This window comes from Perca flavescens, chromosome 5 (genome assembly GCF_004354835.1).
Source record: "Perca flavescens isolate YP-PL-M2 chromosome 5, PFLA_1.0, whole genome shotgun sequence".
Taxonomy (NCBI): Eukaryota; Metazoa; Chordata; class Actinopteri; order Perciformes; family Percidae; genus Perca; species Perca flavescens.
Genome location: NC_041335.1, coordinates 35,112,449 through 35,125,707, shown reverse-complemented (window position 1 = coordinate 35,125,707; position 13,259 = coordinate 35,112,449). Strand labels below are relative to the sequence as shown.

Here is a 13,259-nt window from a genome sequence, read left to right as displayed (position 1 = left end):
ATGACAATAAAAAATAAAACCTGCCTTATTTTTTTTTTTTTTTTTTTTTTACCATTTCACAGCAAACTCTTACAATGCTACAGAGGCAAAAGTACCAGTTTAGGGTCCTGGATGCCTTCATGATTTTATATCTTAAATTATATAATTATTATAATCAAGAGACCATTTAAAACATAACCCATTCATTTAAGAATCCATTAAGGTCATGCATAGAAGTTCACATATAAGTATAGGTTACACCGTGGTTTCACTTTTCCACAAACCACTCTTCATTCCGACGGAGCTCTGCGATTGGTCCGTGCCACTCATGTCCTGCTCTAGCTCGAGCACTGAAATTTTGAGGGTGCCATTTGGGGCGGCGGCCCCAGGCACGGTGGTGGTGACACTGTTCAAAGGGTAGGAGCAGCGCTTAGTGTCTCGCTCCACGGCCGCAGCCAGTTTCAAATTGTCTCTGCTGGCGCATCGTCTCTGAGTGCTGTGCATGGCCGCTCTGCTGGCCACGGAAGGCAGCAGGGGGAAGGGTTTGCGACTCCCGCTGCTGCCACCGTCGCTTCCCTCTGAGGGGCTGGTCGCCACTGACTCCCCAGCCCGCTTCCCGTTGGTAAGCGGGCTGGCCTGGGTCTCTGAAAGGCTGTGGTGGATGCTGCCGTTCTCACTCGTGGCCTGTTTGTGTACCACGTGCTCCGAACCGATAGGTCCTAAAGCTCCGAGGCTGCCCCCACCCCCAGCAGTCCTAAGAGCTTTGAGACGATAGTGACCCCGGCCCTCACCCCGATGGTGATACTGACTGCTTCCTTGTTTAGTTCTGCTACTCACTTTCCTTCGCTGGGGATGGACTGGGGCTGCAGAGTTAATGGTGGGCAAAACGTTGTTTGTAGGCTTGCTGGTGTTGTCAGTGCTGGTGCTGGTGTTGTTGCCCACAAGGGCACGTGAAGCGTTGTTTGGATTGTCTTGTGCCACCTGTAACAGGTTGGTGAGCTTGCAGGGCCCAGGGCCCACGCTGCTGATTCCGCTCGGCGTGGATGATGACCGAGCCGACGACGAGTTGTGAGAGTCCCCCGGTGGGTGGCAGTTGATGAAGAGTTGTGATCCCTGCTCAGAGGCCTGCACTCCGCTCCCAGTAGTGCAGGTCTGCGTGTAGGTAGACATGGGATGGGAGCGGCGATAGCCTGGGCAACACGCCAGCCATGAGGCCTGCACATCCAGACGTCGAAAGCAATGTTGCACCACCAGGAACACCCCCAGAACTGTGGCAGCCATGCCGTAGAGACAACTAAACAACAAGCTAGTGTGCCCTGTCAGCCACATCGCCATGGCTCCACAACACCACAGAACCACAAATAGGAAGTGGGTTGCCACCAGCACCAAGAACTGCGTCTTCAGCGAGTACTGGTCCTCTGGTGCCACAACAGGGTTTATAGGTCCCACCACTGAGTCTGTGGAGAGGAGGCTGGTGCTTCCTGCCAGCGCGGGCTGGCTCTCCGTCACAGGAGAGGACAGGGTGGTTCCTGTGCATTCTTTGGCCACACGGTGCCTCAGGCGAAACACAGTGCACAGGAAATAGATCCAGGTCACCAACACCACTAGGCCAGCAGGGACAAAGAAAGACCCAAGACTGGGGCGCCAACCCAGCCAGCAGCTGCAATAGGCAGAAAATAAATCAGGAGGGAGTCAGTGCAAAAACAAGGACACGTCTGTGTGTTTGACATATCGCGGCAAATTATTCCCTTCAGCACCAAACGAAACAACACAAAGTCAAGGGGCCAAAAGGCTCGAGGATAAAACGAGAAGCACTTACTAAGGGCTGTTGTCTCCGTAGTTGTTGACATTGACAGCCGCAGTGATCCCACAAATGATAAGAGGAACTCCGCCAGCTATCAAATAGAACCTTGAATAACAGAGAAAAAACATATCAAATGCAAGTTCCCAGCTGCAGTTAAGAGAAATAAAGAGCAGTTCTTGTTTGTGCCACAGGATGCTGTGTGACCTTTGGCCGCTACGATGTTTTGAAAGCTTGCGCGTCGGTGTCATTTTCCTTTCTGTGTTTTTATGTCTCTCTGGCTGTCTATGATCTGAACAGAGCTATGTGATAGTTCACTCTCATAGTGGGCAGAGTGTTACAAGGGTCAGTATAGGCTGCAGAAGTCTGGGATTTATTGCAGCCTGATCCCGTGCGGCTGAGTGGGCAACAAAGGGGGGTGGCGGGAGGGTCAGAGCGAGGGTCAGCGTATGATCGCAGCTTCAGGATCACAGGGGCAGAGGGAGGGGAAATAAAAGGGAATATTTGGAAAGACAGTGGACCCCCTGAATCACCCACCTCAGATTTATGACGACCCCTCTGCCTCTGTTATGTTGGTTTCATACATTCCTCCCCCCACACTGAGTTCATATAGGCTTATAGATTTTTTTTGTGCCTTACAGCAATACTCTGTGATGTCCCTCCAAGGTTTCCCTCAAAAACAGAAAGGCTTTGGTTGTGGGCACAAAGAATGAGCCACTTTGATACACAGTTTGGGTGGCCATGCAACAAGAACTCCCACGTCCTGCCTAAAACATAAACCGTATGGACCTTTTTCACAGCAGACATTTTGACTTGTCATATTAAGAAAAGCACAGCTGAAATTGATCATCTTAACGATGGCTCAATTCCATCAAGTGTCCCAGGAAGCTATTTCAGTGAGTCAGCATGCACAATACCAGGACCTCTCCTAAGTGGAATGCAGCCATCACTAATGGTTTAATACCAGGGCCTCTCCTAAGTGGAATGCAGCCATCACTAATGGTTTAATACCAGGGCCTCTCCTAAGTGGAATGCAGCCATCACTAATGGTTTAATACCAGGGCCTCTCCTAAGTGGAATGCAGCCATCACTAATGGTTTAATACCAGGGCCTCTCCTAAGTGGAATGCAGCCATCACTAATGGTTTAATACCAGGACCTCTCCTAAGTGGAATGCAGCCATCACTAATGGTTTTGAATACACCTTTGCTTTTCCTACTATGACATGTCAACATGTCTGCATATTGACAGTGAACAACAATTTAATTTATTTTACTTCATTAACTGCTGTTTTTATGTGTATCTGTGTTAGAGAGCTGGATAAGTTTGGATTGATCTTTTTTTTTTATTCCATTACATTTTTACTTGCCTCTGTACTGTGCTGTTTGTAATGTTTTAGCATGTTTTTTTTAGCTTCTAGTTTAGTGTTACAGGTGTACCTTGTTTTCACTTGTGGTTCGGAATTGTTCTGTTTCTTTTTTTTAAGATTCTTTTTTGGGGCTTTTCCTTTTATTTCTGAAAGTGGATAGACATAAAAGAGGGAGAGAGATGGGGGATGACACGCAGCAAAGGGCAGCAGGACTCAGCCTACATGGGGCGAACACTCTTACAGGGTGAGCCAGAGGCCGCCCCTATTCTGTGTTTCTTGCTGTTGTTGTGTGGTCAATATTCTATGTTTGTCATGGTCCTTGATGTGATTTGATGCCTGCTGCAGATCAAATTTCCTTCCGGGATAATAAAATTAAAAGTTGAAGTTGAATAGTACAGGAAGTGGGTGGAGGTGAGTTGCATGCCTCTTGCATGCTCACTGACCTGAGCATAGGTCGCTGAGTAGGTGGCGCGGGAGGCTCCCCCTCCGGCTGCCGTGGTATTCTCCACACACACTCTTTGTAGATGACCCTGGCGCTGACTCCAATCCACAGCAGGGTCGACAGCGAGGAGTAGTGCAGGGCGATGCCCACCTGTCACGTGTTACAGTCAGGTAAGACACTGGTTCCCAACCCCCACACCCGTCAGATCAACTCACGTACCCCTTCATTAATTCCAAATGTATTCCAAATGAATACCACTATGCATTATATGAAAGTAGATATACAGTAGTTTTTTTCATAATTCTTGAACGGCCAATATTTAGATTGCTAAATGTTTCAACCATTTATTATTACTTTTAGCAGTAGTGGAACGTAACTAGGTACAAATGTTGAGGTACTTGTACTTTACTTGATTCTTTTCTTTTCATCCCAACACTCTACTTCTACTTCACTACATTTCAGAGAGAAATATTGTACTTTTTACTCCACTACATGAATCTGACAGCTTTAGTTACTTTTTTAGTTACTTAAAGGTCCCATGACATGGTGTTCTTTGGATGCTTTGGATACCTTAGTGGTCCCCTAATACTGTATCTGAAGTCTCTTTTATATAGTCCTTAGTGGTCTCCTAATACAGTATCTGAAGTCTCTTTTATGTAGACCTTAGTGGTCCCCTAATACTGTATCTGAAGTCTCTTTTATATAGGCCTTAGTGGTCCCCTAATACTGTATCTGAAGTCTCTTTTATATAGTCCTTAGTGGTCCCCTAATACTGTATCTGAAGTCTCTTTTATATAGACCTTAGTCGTCCCCTAATACTGTATCTGAAGTCTCTTTTATATAGACCTTAGTGGTCCCCTAATACTGTATCTGAAGTCTCTTTTATATAGACCTTAGTGGTTCCTTAATACTGTATCTGAAGTCTCTTTTATATAGACCTTAGTGGTCCCTAATACTGTATCTGAAGTCTCTTTTATATAGGCCTTAGTGGTCCCCTAATACTGTATCTGAAGTCTCTTTTATATAGACCTTAGTGGTCCCTAATACTGTATCTGAAGTCTCTTTTATATAGACCTTAGTGGTCCCCTAATACTGTATCTGAAGTCTCTTTTATATAGGCCTTAGTGGTCCCCTAACACTGTATCTGAAGTCTCTTTTATATAGACCTTAGTGGTCCCCTAATACTGTATCTGAAGTCTCTTTCCTGAAATTCAGCCTTGGTGCAGAATTACAGCCACTAGAGCCAGTCCCACAATGAGCTTTCCTTAGGATGTGCCATTTCTGTGTCTGTAACTATTCAGGAGGAGAGAGGCGGGGCAAGGTGGAGAGTGGGGGGTGTGGCCTTGACCAACTGCCACTTTGCTCGTTTGAAAGCCATGATATCTCTCTCTCTCTCATGGGTGGGCCAAATTCTCTGGGTGAGCAAATCAGAGAAAGGAGAGGTAACCTTGCTCCTTATGACCTCATAAGGAGAAGATTCCAGATCGGCCCATCTGAGCTTTCATTTTCTCAAAGGCAGAGCAGGATACCCAGGGCTCGGTTTACACCTATCACCATTTCTAGCAACTGGAGGACCATAGGCAGGCTGGGGGAACGCATCTTAATGTTAAAAAACCTCCTGAAGTCAAATGTTCATGCCATGGGACCTTTAACAGATTAACATTTGGGCACACAAAACACATGTAGTTTATGAAATACAGTGTTTCATTATGAATTAAACTATGAAGTGAGACCACAATATATAGGCCTACAAGTAAAACTAAAATTATTAGCCAATTAAACACTAAAATGTGAGGATTTTTTTGCATTGAGTACTTTTACTTTGAATACTTTTAAGTACATTTTCCTGATGATACTTACATACTTTTACCTAAGTAACCCTTTCAATGCAGGACTTTTACTTGTAACAGAGTATTTTTACTGTGTGGCCATTACTACTTTCTCTGTATACATCTTCCACCACTGACTTTTCGAAATTGTTTAAATTGATAAGTCCGTAGGCCTACTTTTAGCTAACTATTTCAACCGTTAGCCATTACTTTTAGATAGGTAGAAATAACTATTATTCATTATTTATAGCTAACTACCTGTTTAAAGCTGTAGTGCGTATATTCTGTCTCCCCCATGAGGAATTCTAAGTAATGACAACAACACTGTCAGCTGTTGTTAGTAGCCAAGGAGGACACGGAGGATGAGAAAAACATGATGGACTCTTCAGAAGAGGTCATTATCTTCACTTGAGTTCCTGCACGGGAAAGTCACCGGACGCCACAATCTTCTGAACATATCCATACTGAGAAATCCAGAGAGAGTTGTGTGGAGCTGATAGTCTTAATTAACTTTGTAGCAACTCATGTGGCAATGGCTTGAATGAAACAGACGTTTATTAATATTAAAAAGTTACGCACTAGAGCTTTAAACCTCTGCGCTCACTTTCTAACTAGTTTTCAAGCACTCCTACATAACTGCAACATGTACTGTGCCGGTGTTACAGCTGATTTATCATTTTAATCAAATCATAATTTCAGTTTCCAATGAGTTGGGAATCTCTGAGGTAAGACATCTTACACACGCCGCTAATCAAAAATGAGGAGACTGTGTAAATTCACTACTTACTGCTTGACAAACCACTGGGTAGCTGGTCAGGCTTATGCCTCCTGCGTAGATGGCTGTCGTCATGGCGATGTGGAAGCAGGTATTCAGTAACGTGTGCCAGCTTTTTCTCGATATGTGAATAGAACTGTTGAGGCGCAGGGCAAAAAAAGAAAAAAAGAAAATCAAGATACGTTGCCAATTAACAAATTTCAGCGTGAAGTCTGTTTCTATGCGCACACACACACACACACACACACACACACACACACGCGCGCACACACACACACACACACACACACACACACACACACACACACACACAGTAGTACCTGTGGTGTAGTATGTGTGTGATGATGATGGTGAATAGGCAGAGGAGCAGCGCTGCAGTACAGGCATAGACCACAGGGTGGAGCACCCTTACAGACATGGGTGTGGAGCTGGGGAAGTCAGGCACCTCCTAGACAGAAATCACACACGGGGCAAATAGAGCTGCACAGATTAATTGATTCATCAATTAGTTGTCAGCTTTGAAATTAATCGGCAACTATTTTGATAGTCAATTAATCGGTTAAGTTGATTAAAGATTTGCACAATTATGACACAAGGGAAAAACACCTAATTACTGGCAAAAAAACAAGGCTGAAGTGAACAAGCCTGAACTGTCAAACTTTTCACCGTATATTTACAGTAATATAGTGGCAGCATCTTCGCCAGTAAACTACTGTTCATTTACAGCAGTGGTTCAACCTCAACGCCCCTAGGCTGTTTTTCTCACACAGAGAAACTAATGCATATGCAAATGAAAGTGTCATTCAACCTTGTTGATCCTGAATGAATGATGAACGAAATCCTCAAAGCGACCCTACCTGCAGCACAGCGTAGTTGCTAAGCAGAGAGCAGCGCATCGTGGAGGTTCTGCTGTCACTGTGGACCAGCTGACAGCCCTCCTGGCTCCAGCTCCCCTGTTTCTCCAGAGCCTTCAGGCTCCACTGGGCTGCCACAGCGTCAGTACCAGGGGACAAGTGGCGCACAGACACCCAGATGGGCTCAGAGTGATTTGACATGCTGCAGCCATCTGCGCCAGAAACATAAGTTTGTCAGTTTGTGATGCCCATTCTACGTTCCTTCAGCTTGTCTTATGTTTTAAAAATCTGGGTTGGGCAGCACCTAAGCCGAATGAATGTAAAATCAATGTGTGCACCCCTATTCCTCACCCAGGCCAACAAAGATGACAGGCGTGTTGACGCTTCGTCGGCGAGAGTGATCCCCTGTGTTGCTTGAGTTCCCGGACAGAGGGAAAAAGCTGCCGGTTCTGAAGGCTACAAACTGGAGCTTACAGTCTGCGGGAGCATCAGGAGGAAACAGAGTAGCTGGGAGACTCACAGAGGCCAGGGCTACTGAATTCTGGAGAAAAAAAAAAAAAAGACAAATGAATCCACCAGAAGCTACACCTTGATAACTTGGAATGCAGTGGCAGTGTGTAGGAGTGGTGTAAGAAGTATTCAGATCCTTTACTTAAGTGCTCATATGCTTTTTGGCTTTTTCCCTTTCCATTTTTGTGTTATGTATCTTTTTTGTGCATGTTATAGGTTTAACAAAGTGAAAAAGCCCAAAGTCCACCCAAAGGGACTTACCATCTCCAACAGAAAACACTGTTCACAAACTGCTCCAAACAGCTCTGTTGTAGTCCAGCCTTTACTTCAGAGACCAACGTGGTCACTTTGTAACACACGTTATAATGCTCGCCTAGCTGCTAGCATGGAACGCCCTCATACTCTGCTTCTGACTGGCTAGTAGTCCTTACCTAGGTACTGTCAGGGCATGCCCTCATACTCTGCTTCTGACTGGCTAGTAGTCCTTACCTAGGTACTGTCAGGGCACGCCCTCATACTCTGCTTCTGACTGGCTAGTAGTCCTTACCTAGGTACTGTCAGGGCACGCCCTCATACTCTGCTTCTGACTGGCTAGTAGTCCTTGCAGCTACTGCGCATGTGCGACTCCCAACAAAGGTGGAACAGAAGTGAGATGTCTCACTCTGTAGCTAAAACAGAGAGCTCAACACACAGGGTGAAAAGAGGAGCTGCAGCAATGTGCAGCACAACAAAAATATGGTGTTTTTAAAAAAAAGAAATGAAACCATGTAAACATATTCTGATATAACCTCTTAATATAATTGTGAACTTGAAAATGAGCATAATATGAGCACTTTAAGTAAAAGTCCAAGCACACTGTAAAAATACTCTGTAACAAGTAAAAGTCCTGCATTGAAATTATTAATTAAGTAAAAGTATGTAAGTATCATCAGGAAAAAGTACTCGATGCAGAAAAATCATCCAATTTTAGGAACTGGAAACAATCAAAACAGTTTCTGCCAGTCAACTAAGTGTTAGATTGTCTATTCATTTCAGCTGGACTTATAGGCCTGTACATTGTTGGGTGGTATATTTATAATACAAATCATATTTCGTAAACTACATGTGTCTTGTGTGCACAAATTTTAATTTGTAAAGTAACTAGTAACTAAAGCTGTCAGATGAATGTAGCGGAGTAGAAATAGAAAGTGACATGAAAAGAAAAGACTCAAATACTTCAAATTTGTACTTAAGTACAGTACTTGAGTAAGTGTACTGAGTTACATTCCACCACTTGTGTGTAGTAACAGTAGCTACCAGAAGGGCTGCTCGCGCCTCACCTTTAGGGGGAAATTGTTGAGGGAGGTGTTGTGGGCGCCGGTGCTGCAGCGAAATTGAAGCTGCTGCTCGTGAGCGGACTCTGACGTTTCCATTCCACGGCTGCTGGTCGAGACGTCGCGCCGCTGATACGCCGTGCACGTGATGCCGGTGAAGTGGGCTGGTCGAATGAAGTGGGCCTCCATCACAATGTTCCTAGACCCCTGCACGTATCAAAATCAAATATATAAACTGTATTTTAGATTGATTTGTTCATAAGATTATGCCCGTGTTTTGTCATTTCTTTTTCTTGTTCTTTGGTGGTCCAGATAAGGTCCAACAGTACAAGAAATTATAAGAAATTGATAGGATTTACATTTTGCTTTTTATATTTTCTGGACATCCCATTGTTTTGTCGTGTTACGTAGGCAAAACCATTGTGAAAATATAACTTAAACTATGCACCTTTACAGCTTAGTTGCAAATGTACACACAATTCCAAATTTACAATGTATTAATGTATTCAGTGAGATTCTCCAGAAGCTCTCAAGAATGCTAGAAAACATATATTTTTATAGTAGTGAACTCACTATAGAGCACTTGTTGCTGTAAGAAATAAATTGTCTATTGCACTTTATTTCCGTTCTGTTTCTTATTATCTGAAAACTGTGTACAGCAAGGTTTTCTTTGTTAAAGTTTGAGGCAAGTTTATTGTAAGTGTTTTGCACTTTATTTGTATACGCTTCTGTGAAAAAAAATCTTCCCAGCCCTTGTCACATGACCAATTATTGTTTCCATGATGACTATCCAAATTATTTTTTTAAGAGCCTATAGAAAATGTGCATTGTATTTGGATACACAATTTGTTGAAAATAAAAAATGATATTAATAATGAATGTGATGTGTTTTATTTAGCAAAATTACATTGTGTTGTTCTATCTTATCCAATATTTTCTATATTTCTCAGCCCCTGCCAACACACACATTCAGGTTTTTTTTACTACACTTTGTCTATTTGCATTTGTCGATTTCCCTAAGGGTGGGTATACAATAGGATATACCTAAAAAGACATATCTAAAAGTCGCTTGGTAAAAAAACCTTTGACTCTAGTATGTTAACAACTTGAAACAATACTTTTGAACCTGGCTTTATCCAATGTTCCCATTTGTGTTCTGGAAATGTATAAATTAACATATATTTAATCAAATAATGCATCATTTGCATATGTAAATAGAAAAAATTCAGAAAACATGTAATACAAAAAAATGTAAGTAATCAACTGGGGAAGTTTCATTAAAATATCTGTTAGTTAAAATATTTTCCCTATTCACCTGTACGGCTTTGAGATGTGTTTTCTCCCGTGTGGTGGGTGTGTCTCGCGTTTATTGGCTGTGTCACAGGTGATACCCAATCAGACGTGTCTGTAAACTCGTGGTAATAAAAAGGCAGAGCACTTGCGCAAACAACAGGGTGTATAACGCACCCCCATTTCCGTTTAAAAAAAACTTGCTGTTACGTTCCACTTCCGCATGCCAGATGCATGTCTTTTTGACAATGTCAGTTTACTTCCGCTTTTTTTGTGTTTGCATTTTAAACTCTGGTGGATTTATGAGGACTATGGTTAACTGCTCCTCAGATCTCTGCAGGGTAAATCCAGACAGCTAGCTAAACTATCTGTCCAATCTGAGTTTTCTCTTGCACGACTATTTTACAGCGGAGCTTAGCACCGCCCATGACGATTGTGATTGATTTAAAGAAATGCCATTACGCCAGAGCACATTTTTCTCCCATCCCAGAATGCTGTGTGGACTAGCCAGACCCTCCTCCGCTCCGCAGCGTGTGGATGGTCCGGCAAAGCGAGACTAGATGGGGCTGAACGTGGCCAAGCTTAGGTTGATAGTCCGTACCATGGAGAAGTCCTGAGCATGGCCATGCAGCTGAGGCCAGGCCAATGTCTCCAGAGAGTAGACGATGGAGCTGCAGGCTCTCTTCTCTCTCTGGGCCAGAGCGAGGATCTGGTGGTCCACCTGCATCAGGTTACTGCCCATCTCGACCAACACCTCCGACAGCTGGAACAAACACACACAGGAAAAGGACAATAACGTCTGTGATCGCAAATGGTTTCCCAAATCGATATTGATTCCGATTTACAATGTCCCGATTTGATTACATTTTACATTACACGATTCCATGTCAATTAGGTCAGGAGAATTTTCAGTTACAATACCAACTTTGCTTGGATATAAAAAAGATTCTATGAAAACTTCTGCTGTAAATTGTACAAGCAAGAAGCAACCCTCAAATATTTTGTATAATTCACCAGGTTAATGTTTACCTTAAGATCTGACCCCAAAAGTTTGTTCAAGTACATTTTACTTAACAGGACATGACACTTATTGAAAAGGCATTTTGGAGAATTTTATTAATTGGTATGAAATCACTCAAACAAATTGCCTGTCAAAGATTGATTTTTTTTTAACCCAGGTCTTATACCTGTACGATGCATAGCATACTTTTTTTTAAAGATTATTTTTTGTGCATTTTAGGCCTTTATATTTATAAAGGACAGCTGAAGATGTGAAGGGGGAGAGAGAGGGGGAATGGGAAAAGGACTGAGCCTTTTCACATGGGACGCACGCTCTGCCAGGTGAGCCATCCAGGCACCCTCATAGCATACATTTTAGTAGGTCATTAAATCTTTCTCACCTCTCGCAGCTGTCTGACATAATCCATAAACTTCTCCATCATTTGCGCCACATACAGCACATCCACTGAGTCGGTGAAGCCTGCAGCCTCCAGGGTGTATGTGCGCACCTGATGTGCCACAGTGACAGCATTGGATGCATTGATGGGCCTCTGTGAAGCACAAATAGGACAAGGTGTGATGTCATGAAACCAGGGGCGGAGCCAGGCATTGTACAGGAAATGCTCCCTTGGGAAGGTTTGTTTCTAGGGATGTAACGATACACTCGATTGAAATCACGATTTATATATGGCTGATAATTATACAAAGTACGAAGTATTTATACTTTCAGCTTTTTTAGTCAATTTATTTGAACTTCCACTTTTGACAGTATTACAGTTTAGCTTCCAGGTTTTCTAGCAATGTATTTCAGCTCTTAGCTTTTTAAGGTAATGCAGTTCAGCTTCCAGCTGACAATTTTACATTTCATCTTCCAAGTTTTTCAGCAGTGCAATGCGTTTGAGATTTTTCAAACAATTTGTTTCATATTTCTGCATTTTCATCAATGTTTCTCACAGCCTTTGTAAGTCTTCCATACTTATTCAGAATTTCACTTAGAAAATCACAATGTTCTACATCGTTTGGCATTGTTGAATTTTTCAAGCCAGCAATTCAGTTTAGCATTAGCTTTTCAAAAAAACTTTAAACAGTCCACATCTTTTATACATTAGTGATGTTATTCAACTTTTTTATGAAATTCACGTTAATTAAAACCATTCATACTTTTCCAACTATCCTCACTACTTCACCTTCTTCTTACCCATTTAAACTGTTAATCCAGTTTAGCTTTAGCAATTTAGCTATTCAGCATCCACACGCATTTTCTGCAGGAAATGCATTTTCTAGTTATCTATAAGTATCTACAGTATGTTTGGTCACTAGTCCAAAGAAACCCAATAGAGAGGATATATTGAGAGATAGATGATTCCCAGAGAAGGCCTTTTCCCAGTTTGTGAACCACAGCAGTCCATTATTTTAAAAGGTCCCATGGCATGAAAATTTCACTTTGAGGTTATTTAACATTAATATGTGTTCCCCCAGCCTGCCTATGGTCCCCCAGTGGCTAGAAATGGTGATAGGTGTAAACCGAGCCCTGGGTATCCTGCTCTGTCTTTGAGAAAATGAAAGCTCAGATGGGCCGATCTGGAATCTTCTCCTTATGAGGTCATAAGGAGCAAGGTTACCTCCCCTTTCTCTGCTTTGCCAGCCCAGAGAATTTGGCCCACCCATGAGAGAGAGAAATCATGGCTTTCAAAAGAGCAAAGTGGCAGTTGGTCAAGGCCACACCCCCACCCTCCACCTTGCCCCCCCCTCTCTCCTCCTCAATAGCTACAGAAACAGAAATGGCACATCCTAAGGAAAGCTCATTGTGGGACTGGCTCTAGTGGCTGTAATTCTGCACCAAGGCTGAATTTCAGGAAAGAGACTTCAGATACAGTATTAGGGGACCACTAAGGCCTATATAAAAGAGACTTCAGATACAGTATTAGGGGACCACTAAGGTCTATATAAAAGAGACTTCAGATACAGTATTAGGGGACCACTAAGGCCTATATAAAAGAGACTTCAGATACAGTATTAGGGGACCACTAAGGTCTATATAAAAGAGACTTCAGATAGAGTATTAGGGGACCACTAAGGTCTATATAAAAGAGACTTCA

General features: G+C 42.9%; 1 protein-coding gene across 1 annotated transcript in view; it reads right to left on the bottom strand.

Moving 5' to 3' along the window:
• adgra2 (adhesion G protein-coupled receptor A2) overlaps positions 1 to 13,259 on the bottom strand; it is a 64,078-nt gene continuing 50,819 nt past the window's right edge. Inside the window, exons 10-19 of the mRNA XM_028579297.1 lie at positions 11,562 to 11,711; positions 10,763 to 10,924; positions 8,878 to 9,078; positions 7,400 to 7,589; positions 7,052 to 7,260; positions 6,515 to 6,642; positions 6,207 to 6,330; positions 3,592 to 3,740; positions 1,799 to 1,888; positions 1 to 1,639 (exon numbers count right to left, since the gene is read on the bottom strand). Coding sequence (XP_028435098.1) covers positions 235 to 1,639; positions 1,799 to 1,888; positions 3,592 to 3,740; positions 6,207 to 6,330; positions 6,515 to 6,642; positions 7,052 to 7,260; positions 7,400 to 7,589; positions 8,878 to 9,078; positions 10,763 to 10,924; positions 11,562 to 11,711 — 2,808 coding nt within the window. The 3' untranslated portion in view covers positions 1 to 234. The remainder of the gene's footprint in view (positions 1,640 to 1,798; positions 1,889 to 3,591; positions 3,741 to 6,206; positions 6,331 to 6,514; positions 6,643 to 7,051; positions 7,261 to 7,399; positions 7,590 to 8,877; positions 9,079 to 10,762; positions 10,925 to 11,561; positions 11,712 to 13,259) is intronic.